The sequence below is a fragment of the Gossypium arboreum genome, chromosome 5, assembly GCF_025698485.1.
Source record: "Gossypium arboreum isolate Shixiya-1 chromosome 5, ASM2569848v2, whole genome shotgun sequence".
NCBI classification, from domain to species: Eukaryota; Viridiplantae; Streptophyta; class Magnoliopsida; order Malvales; family Malvaceae; genus Gossypium; species Gossypium arboreum.
In genome coordinates this window covers 28418133-28428005 of record NC_069074.1, presented here as the reverse complement: position 1 = coordinate 28428005, position 9873 = coordinate 28418133, and the positions used below count along the sequence as shown (strand labels likewise).

Genomic DNA, 9873 nt, shown 5'->3' with positions numbered 1-9873 from the left:
TGACATATAAAATATATATATAATATAAGACCCAAGTATACTAAGTACATATACATATGTAAAAGATACTATACTATACATGTACTATATAGATTATAATTAATAATAATACATAATAGGAAATAATAACAAAATAATTTGAAAATAAACAATAAACTAACAAAAGGACTAAATTGAGCACCAAACAAAATTTTAGGGGCGAAATTTGAAATAAAATAAGCCACGGGGCCGAATTGTAACCCGCATGTGACTTAGAGGGACCAAGAGCGGAATATTCCATTTATTAAAGCGCTGCGTATCGATGGGGGCCAAATTGAAAAGCATGAAAAATCCCAGGGCCGAATTAAAAAGACAAAAGACTTAATTGCAAAGGTTTGAAAAAGCGGAAGGGCCAAATACGTAAATTGTCCTTCCATTCAAAAACACGCGGATCCTAACCTGGAGCGGGTCGGGTCGACCCGACCCGGGGCTAAAACGACGTCATTTTTGGTTTAATGGGGGGGACCAAAACGGTGCGTTTTGGTCCCCTATAAAAGATAAGTTTTTTTGAAAAAAAATCATTTTACAACAGCAGAAGAAAAAAAGAAAAAAGAGAAGGGAGAAAAGAGAGAGGGGAGAAAGGAGAGAGGGTTCCGTAGGGGTCACCGGTCCGCCACCGGCCTTCACTCGATAGGCAGACTGCCACCGTGCACGGTGGCCGGAGGAGGTAAAATTTTAGATTTTTTTTTGTTTTTTTTATATTTTTTAATATTGTATATATATATATTTGAGTGTATCAGAGTATAAAAAAAAAAAGAAAAAAGAAAAGCCAACGAAAAGAAGAAAAAAACGATTCGGTAATAGGAAAGAAAATAGGTTTTTCACCTTTTTCCTTGATCTGGGTTTTGATTTGAACAATATCCAATGCTGATCTATTGTTGTTCTTAAAAACTAATGTGTGAATTCTCTGTTTCTTTATTTTTAGACTGCCGAAAATAGGAAAGGAAAAGGGACTCCCTTTTCATTTGATTTCATGGCTCTTATAGCCTTACAATTTTATTTTCTATTGCTTTCTGTCCTTTCTCCTTACTGTGTGTGGGAATGGTGGCCGACATGGTGGCATGGAGGGTGGGCGCGCCAGGTATGGTCTTTGCAGAGGCGTCATGTGGCGAGTATGGGGCTAGGGTTTCTTATTTTTATTTTTTGTGTTTTTTTTTTTATGTTGGGTTACTTTAGTTTAATCGGGTATTGGGCTGGTGATATTTGGGTTTGACGAGCTTTGGGTATTTGGATTTTAGTGTAAATAGGTCATGTTGGGTTTGTGGGTTTAGGGATTGGGCTATAAATGAGTAGTTAGGTTTAATTGTAATGTATTTGGGCCCGAGTAGTTTATAAACGGCCCAAAATTGACCTATAACAATAATCTTATGTGACAACAGCGTAAAACCAGTCCTTTGACTTACCATACCAAATCAAAATTGTCATGCTTTGATTCATCACAGAAATGAGTTTTGAATAGGGATGTCAAATATAAGATCTTTCTTTGCATGACATAAATCATATTAAAAGTGAATAGACGATGAATAAAAAAAAAGTTTGTTAGTGTAATGCTTTGTTTGGTTGGAGTATATTGTTTTTCCACATGTTTTAGTTTTTGATTAGTTATAAATTAAATATATTTGGTATTTTTTTAGCCACTCACACAACTTTGTTTGTGGCAAAAAGGAAAAGTTTTTATTTATTTTGAAGAGCTCTTATTTTTATAAAAATTTTTACTCATATTTATAATTTTATGTTTAAATGGGCGTTAATTATTCTTTATTTTATGTTTAGGTGTTTTAAAATATATGTGTGTTAAATAAATTTTTCTTCGTATCATTAACTAAATGTAATATAAATGTATTAAAGATTAATTCGTTTGATTTTTACTATGATTAATTAAAGCAAAACTCTAACCAAAGCAAAACAATTGAGTGAAATATTTTATGCAGTTTCAAAATTTGATAAAGAGTTACGATTTCTAATATAACAAAATCACAAAATAAAAAGCAAAATTGAAAAAATCATCTTCTTAAATGATAAATAAATCAAATTTATGAAAAGGATAGTACAGAGTTAGTTCAACTATGAAAAGGAATTTAAGTGTATTTAAACATATATATATATATATATATACATATGAATTATCTTTCGGTTTAAAGGTTAAAATTACTATAAAATAATAATAATAAAAGATTCAACCTTTTGAGTTTTTCTCACTCTTCTTGTTAACTTGGCAAATCACTTATTTCTTATTAAGTTGAATCTCGACATATTTGAAGAAGTTTCTTCAGATGAACATGTATTTTGGGGTGGAACACTGGATTTCTTCATATGGTGAGAAGTGGAAGTTGAAGTGAGGGTGATGACCATGAACATGAAGAAATTTGTTGATTTTCTTTTGTTTTCATCATGCTAAGGTTTATTAATTTTTTTAATTAATGCAATAAGTTTTTTATTTAATTTAAAATGCACGTGGCATTTGTTTATTAGTTAGAGAGTGTACTCTGGTATAAATTTAAGGTTATTATAAAAGAAGGGCAAAATGTGTGACAAAATAAACGTTTCTTTTCCAATAATAAAAAAAAGAGGTTCCTATAGATACCTTTCTCTTTCATTTTGGTATTTGGAGGAGAACTGTTTAACATTAATGCCATGCGGTAGCCTTAGGGTTGACTGTCGGCCTCCCAATCCTTGACTTTCTCTTCCCCAAGTCCTCACTTTTTCTCCGACTCCTGTTTCAACCCGGCTGTCCTTTCTCTTTTTCCATTCTTTTGCTTCTACTCTTTCGTCTTCCTCCGCTTCTCCCACCCTTCAATGGTGTGGAATCAATCAAAAATAAATTTTATACTTAAAACAAAATTTAATTAAATTTATAATATGATGAATAGTATCGATCCTATAAAGATTGATTAATTTTATTATTTTTATAACCAAGAATTTATGCGAATCTGCAAAATAAAAGAGAAATTAAATATAATTATAAAATAAATAATTAAAATTTAAATAAAGATAAATATAAAAATTAATTGAACATTGTAAAAGTAAAGAAGCAAAATTGAAATTGAATAAACTTATATAACAAAGTTCCAACTTCAAACACGAATTTAATTTCAACTTCAAACAAATTCTGGACAATAGATTTTTTCATCCAACAATTTAGTCAATTATAATGATCTAGGAATAACCTCAAACCACTAACTCTTTTGATTGTAAATTACTTGCGAGAACAACTCGACAACTAATGCTTCCTAAGTAAATAACCTTGAAATCAGCTTCCACGATTTAATTCCTTATCAGCCTTGCGAATTAGAAGGACCCGACTTAAATCAACAACCTCAACTGAGTGAGTTGTCTAAACTTGACCGTTAACTCGCTTGACGGATCCAACCATTCATTTAATTGGTTACGTCAATTTATTCTTTAATAGACTAAACACAATAATTACTGACCGTACCGGCTCACTAATTATATATCATCTAACACCGAATCAAGAGGTTATTCTCATTTTTTATGCTAAATGATGTTATAAGACAACTAAATCTTATTTTCTAAACTAGAATAATTTAAAAATTAATAAACCCAAATTAAAATATATAGGCTCTTTTGTGCTTTAAGATAAATTTAATTCTCAATTAAAGCCTTAAACAAATATTTTGTAAATAAAAATACTAACTAAAATAATTTTAATGACCAAGAATCTTAAAATCTTCATTTTAATTCACAGCTTCATTTGTTTCCAATGCACTGGGCAATAAATTATACTTGCATAGAAAATTACCAATAAAATGCTAAAATCAGTAGAATTCATATTAAGAAATAATTAAAATGAATAAAAAATTATATAAATTAAGCAAAGTATTACCCTTCCACCGCTTCCACTTGTCTTGCAGTTGCTGCTTCCCTAATCACACGGCTAGCTTTGCTCTAATCATCATGTGCTCCCCTCTCGCCCTTTTCTTTCACTTTCTCCTTTTTTGATATGCTTTTAAGTTTTTATTATGTGTGTATGCTGGTGTTTTTCTTTAGGATCTTTTGGGGGTTGCACTACGATGGTGCCAAAGTCTGGTTACATCAACATCTTTCTTAGGTCGAAGGTGATCTTCCCGTCTCTCTTTTTAAAGGGATGAGGCTCTTCCAGATGTGAGTGCTTGGCCTTTTATTGGGTGATTTCCGCTACCCCTAGTGCTTAGAGTTCACAAAGGAGTTCTAAGGTGTATGACCCTGCCTGAAGGTCTTCATGATTGGGTGGTCTTCAATCTCATACGATGCTACAATCTCAAATGAAAGCTCTTCCTCTCTCGGCTATCCTTGGTGGTGATGATGAAGATTATATTGTTGGTTTTTGTTGATCGGGGCAAGGTTGAAGCTTTGTCAGTTTTAGTCATGTTTCTTATAGTCTTTGTCGATTTTTGTTGGCCTTTTCTAGCCTCTTGTTAAGTCTTCTGTGACCTTTTCCAATAGGTTGGTTGTGCTTTCTACTAAGTCGGATGTGACTTTTGTCATCTTAATAATTTGTTTTTGAATCTTTCATCTCTTACTTGCGAAATTTCTATAATAAAATTCTATTTGTTTCAATCACTAAACAAAATTAGAAAGAAAAAAAAATCAGAGGGTAATTTTGCTTGGCAGTAAATGAAAATGTTTTCATTAATTTATTATGTTTGTTTGGTAAAAAATAAATTCCTACATGAAAACAATTTCTAAAACATAGATAACTGATTTTATTTTGTAAGATATTTTTCTTTCTCTTTACTCTCGTCAAAATGAATAAACAATCGTTTCTCCCTTTCTCTCCGTCAGCCTCATCCAATGTTGTAGCTATCATATAATGAACTACTAATTATGCATTTAAATAATATTATCAACTTATAATGTTTGTAGTTTAGAAGTTAATTTATTATTATTTCTTTCTTTATTTTTATTTTTAACACAATAAAAACAATATAAACTATAAATTTAAAATAATCAAAAAAATATTTTACATCAATTTAACCAGAGATAATTTTATAATTTCGAATGAAATTGATAAAATATTCATAGATAAAAATATAAAATATTAAAATTATATACTACATGTCCATTTTCGTATTTAATCATTTCTGTTGTTAAAAAGAACTGAATAAAAAATGAAGTTTCCAATGTGATAGGGAGGAGATAAGCAAAATGGTCGAAGTTACAGTGGCAGCCTGGATTTCTCACGCACCTTGTCTGACCCCAAACTCATTTCATTCAATTTCAAATGGGAAATCCAGAAACAAGACAACCAAAGTTGTCCCAACAAGCACCAAAGCATGGAAGATTAGAACCGCCGTTGCTGCTTCTTCTTGTTCGTCCTCAGTTTTTGGGTCTTTTAATCAAACAGTTGGTGGGCAAGTTTTGCGAGAAGGAGAATGTCTGGAAAAATATAAAAAAGAGGGCAAAGGCAAGAAAAGGGTATTCTTTTTGGACGTTAATCCGCTTTGTTATGCTGGAAATAAACCAAGCTTACAATCTTTTGGTCACTGGGTTTCTCTTTTCTTCTCTCAAGTCTGCCTCACCGACCCTGTTATTGCCGTAAGATTTTTATCTCTTCATTTTGTTATCCCATAATAGTTTAGTAAGCATCTGGTGAATAATTTTAGTGTTTAATGCTTCATTTAATTTATCTTGCTTTCATACAGTCGCTTTTGCTCATTTAAAATAATTAGTTGTATGGAGAATCAAATATTGCTCGCGAAATTTTAAAATTGTTCACCTAGATTGCGGTTCGGTGAATGCTGCTTGTCTTTTGTTTCCAAGTAAAATCGAAAAGTTTGTTTGGATGTAAAGAAAATTATTTATGTTTTTGAAGAATTGAAAGTTAAAATATCAATTATGTCAATGGAAAAATGCGAGCTTTTAATTTTATATGATCAAATTATGTTTGAATATGTGTTACGATATCCTTAACTGCTCAGTTTTAATAAATATGATGTTGCTGCTTTTGCGATTTATAATTTGCTTTACCTTTCAGCAATTTTTGAAGAATGAACGATTAAATGTAAAAAGGATGTAGAAAAAGTAAAAGCAAACTTCAATCTTATGTTTGTAGATGCAGCAACATGGTTGATGTTAGACCTTTCTTCTTCTTTTTCTTTTCTCTCTTTTTGTTGCAGGTTTTTGATGGTAACAACTGTAATGAGCTGCGGAGACGGTTATTACCTTCATATAAAGCGCATAGGAGGAAATTCTTTCCACAATCAACAATTTCAAAAAAATATGTCAGGGGTCAAGTTGGGAGATCACAGCAGCTCATCATGGATGTTCTTAGAAAATGCAATGTGCCAGTAAGTGAATCTCTGTAGTTTTATTTTCATTCTGAGAAATGGAAACGATAATAAGCTTAGATTATAAAAGTAATATGGTTTACAAATTTATGGAAGAATGCTCTCGATTATGATTGTGGTGTTTTGGTATCCAGCATAATCTGTTTAGGTTATATATAAACCAATTTTATGCAAATTGCCAAATCAACTTGTCCTTGCATTAAATTTACTTCAGGACAACAACGATGATTGGTTTCATTTACCAGATGGCTAAAGAGACTGGCAACTAGCTTAATTCAAATAATTGTTAAGATTTCAAACATATCTATTTTAGAAGAAATTATACCTATTTGTTGGGAAGAACATTGCATCTTATGACTTCAATCCACATGCCACCATATTCCTCAATGTCATAGTTGTTCCGAGGACATTATGCAGATGGTTTGTTGATACTAAATTTTTGGTTGATCTATCCTTTTTGTTCTATTGGTTTCATCTAATAAGCTAACTCATTCAGGTCCTAAAAGTTGAAGGAAATGAAGCAGATGATGTTGTGGCCACACTGGTGGAACAAGTTTTAGAAAGAGGATATCACGTGGTTATTGCTTCTCCTGATAAGGATTTTAAGCAGCTGATTTCTGAAAATGTTCAAATTGTTATGCCTTTGGTGGAGTTGAAGCGGTGGTCCTTTTATACTCTGAAGCACTACATGGCTCAATATAATTGTGATCCACAGTCTGACTTGAGCCTTAGTAAGTTTTCATACCAATTTTTTTTTGGTGATAGCAAGACTGCAATTATTAAACCGTTGATATAATTTTAAACATATTTGTATGCATGTTGATAAATTATGTTCGATGCTATAGCTTTTTGGCTACTCTGTACTACTGTAAAATATTTTGGTAGTGTTATTTTAGGCATGCAGTACCTGGTCCAGTAAGATAAATAACCTGAAACTACCCACTTAATGTTTGAAATGTATTTACTAGGATTACTTTTGTTGCATTCTTTTGGAGAAATAATGGGGTGGAGTATGGCATGACACGGTACCTGTTCCATAACAACTTTGAGAGGAAGAATCAATCCCGATCAAGTTAAACCAGCTGGTTATAATACATAGGGGATTGGTTTATGTTGGTTTTCCTCCATGACTTTTAAGTTTTATAGTAAATACATTTTTTGAGAGTTGAACCTTAACATGAAAGTTCCATTATATAAAAGTAAAAAAGGTAGTACTTAGATCATATTCTTATGATTCCAGAAAGAAAGGTCCGAAGGGATATTCTGCTAGTGACCTGTGTGATAAGAAGAATATACTGCTCTCCAATACATATTTTTGGTTTTCAGTAAATGAATGTTCCTTGACTTTGCGTATCCTCATTTCTTCCCTAGTGTTCTAGACCACCTTTAGGATGATGTGCATAAGTAATCCTTAAGTAATTTTGTAGGATGCATCATGGGTGACGAGGTTGATGGTGTTCCTGGGATTCAACATTTGGTTCCTGGTTTTGGTCGGAGAACTGCCTTAAAGCTTTTAAAAAAGCATGGTTCACTGGAAAACTTACTAAATGCAGCATCAGTGAGAACTGTTGGCAGACAGTATGCACAAGAGGCCCTCACAAAGTACGCTGATTATCTGCGGAGAAATTATGAAGTTCTAGCCCTGAGGAGGTAACATATTTCCTTCCTTATGGTCAAAGTCTCCCTATGGTTTTGTTCCTTAATTATATATTGTTCTTGATTTCCAAAGTTTCCCTATTTATTCTACAGGGACGTTGATGTTCATCTTCAAGAAGAATGGTTGCTTGAAAGGGACACAAGTAACGATGCAAATGTTTTATCTAACTTCTTTAGACTGTTGGAAGAAACTAATAAATCTACTCGTGAAAGTAGATCTAATTTCTCAAATGGTTAAGCCCCAAGTGCTGGTAAGGTTCCAATTTTACATGATTACATAAAAGACTAATCTGGAAATTAAATACTTGGTGTCTGCTGTATTGCATAGCATACATTCTTGGCAGTTTCTAATTTTCAAGATTACTTTTGGTGTCTCCTGAATTAGGTCTTTAATAGAGTCAGGCTGAGCTTGAATAGTAAGAAACTCGAGCTCGAGCTTGATTTGAGACTGGCTGCTCAAAACTCAGCTCAAGATCGATTGGACACAATCATTTAAGCTGAGCTCAGCTCAAAAAACATCAAACTTTTCAAGCTTGGCTCAATTAGCCTCGTGCATGCTATTTACATTCTCGTGCTCATTTTGTATGCATTCTTTTTTATTTATTTATATAATGAATTTTTAAAAGCTGATGTAGTAATAAAAAAAATAAAAAAGAAGAGAAAGGAAGAAGTGATTTTACGGTGAGACACAAGGGAGAGAAGAAGGGCTGAAGGGAAGAAATTAGAAAACAAAATTTAGGGTTTGGGTTTAAGTTTATATATTTTAAGGGTAAAGTAGTAATTTAATATTAAATAATATTATGAATAAAAAGTTTGATTAGGCTCCTGAATAGCTCTAATTGAGTATAAGATACTCGAACTCGGGTCACTCAATAGCTCGAGTTTGAGCTCTGCTCAACAAAGATCAAATTGAATTTGAGTTTTTTCCGAATTGAACTCAAATAGCTTACAAGTACAATTATCCCATTTACACCCCTTTTCAGAATCATGAATTCATGATTCAACTTATTTACTTTAACTGCTCTGTTTTCTCTCAAAACTAATTATTGATGGTTGCTTCCTGTATCTAATGTGCTTATACTGAGACCAGAAAATGCTGATCTGCATACCTTTGCTTCTTTTTCTGTTCTTGTTTTGGCCTGAGATAGTTAAATAATCCTTAAATACTTCCAAAAAGAAAACAATCACTGCTTTTACCAGAAGATCAGTAAAGATTGAAAATAGAAGTATAAAACTAAGAATCTGAAATCTGAAGCTTATCATGTTTCTTTTTTTTATTTTTTAATAACCAAATGTAATTTGTTGTAATGTCTGTAGATGAGAAATAACAAGATTGAAATAAGTAAGATTTTGGTGAGTGAAAAATGAAACAACGGCTCAAGGGGCAGTGATACTTCAATGAGAGAGCTGGAGAAGCATTGTGCTTGAACTGAGAATGAACTGAATACTAGCATGTAAGGTATAGGTATGCTCATCCTTTTATGTAGTATCAACTTGTTTATCTTTTTGCTAGTAGAGATTCATCCATCTGATTCTTGTAATGCAGGAAGACTAGGAACTTAAACGATGCAGGCTTGTGCAGTGTCGATAATGTTTCATTTGAAGATCGGAAACATGAGTAGGGTAAATTCCAAATACTTGTAATTCAAGGGGATAAGGAATTTAAACTCAAAATAATCATAATATTTCATTGTTAATTAGTTAATTTTGGAATCTGTGTTGTGACATAAAATTGTTTATACAGATAGCACTGCCTATAGAATTGTAAATTTAAACTAGTTGTGCATGAGATGAAAAGCTATTATAATTATGCATGCCCCTTGAATTGATGCTATTTTTTTGTTTTAGTTTTATATACACCAAAAAGTCTAATACAAATTATATATAAAAT

At 32.1% G+C, this 9873-nt stretch overlaps 1 protein-coding gene and 1 long non-coding RNA gene across 4 annotated transcripts; one reads left to right on the top strand and one right to left on the bottom strand.

Moving 5' to 3' along the window:
- Window positions 1-2526: 2526 nt before the first annotated feature.
- LOC128293153 (uncharacterized) lies at window positions 2527-4735 on the bottom strand. The gene is made up of 2 exons (XR_008283236.1): window positions 3884-4735; window positions 2527-2830 (listed from the first exon to the last, which is right to left on the bottom strand). It is a non-coding gene; the product is annotated as an uncharacterized LOC128293153 (long non-coding RNA).
- Window positions 4736-4768: 33 nt separating this feature from the next.
- LOC108450530 (uncharacterized) lies at window positions 4769-9779 on the top strand. 3 transcript variants are annotated; one of them, XM_017748203.2, is made up of 7 exons: window positions 4769-5574; window positions 6156-6326; window positions 6823-7057; window positions 7754-7976; window positions 8076-8233; window positions 9300-9447; window positions 9529-9779. In XM_017748203.2, exons 1-5 carry the CDS (start codon window positions 5185-5187, stop codon window positions 8218-8220), a joined length of 1164 nt encoding a protein of 387 aa, XP_017603692.1. In that variant the 5' UTR covers window positions 4769-5184; the 3' UTR covers window positions 8221-8233; window positions 9300-9447; window positions 9529-9779. The 3 variants fall into 3 exon arrangements, with proteins under 3 accessions (XP_017603692.1, XP_017603693.1, XP_017603691.1); XM_017748204.2 differs by having other exon boundaries at window positions 5053-5574; window positions 9300-9436; XM_017748202.2 differs by having other exon boundaries at window positions 5053-5574; window positions 9300-9441.
- The last annotated feature ends 94 nt before the right edge of the window (window positions 9780-9873 follow it).

Bases quoted from the DNA above. Each gene is read 5' to 3' on its own strand.
- LOC108450530 (XM_017748203.2), top strand. From the start codon at position 5,185: ATGGTCGAAGTTACAGTGGCAGCCTGGATTTCTCACGCACCTTGTCTG. The intron at 5,575-6,155 runs GTAAGATTTTTA...TTTTTGTTGCAG, and splicing joins TCACCGACCCTGTTATTGCC to GTTTTTGATGGTAACAACTG. The intron at 7,058-7,753 runs GTAAGTTTTCAT...GTAATTTTGTAG, and splicing joins ACAGTCTGACTTGAGCCTTA to GATGCATCATGGGTGACGAG.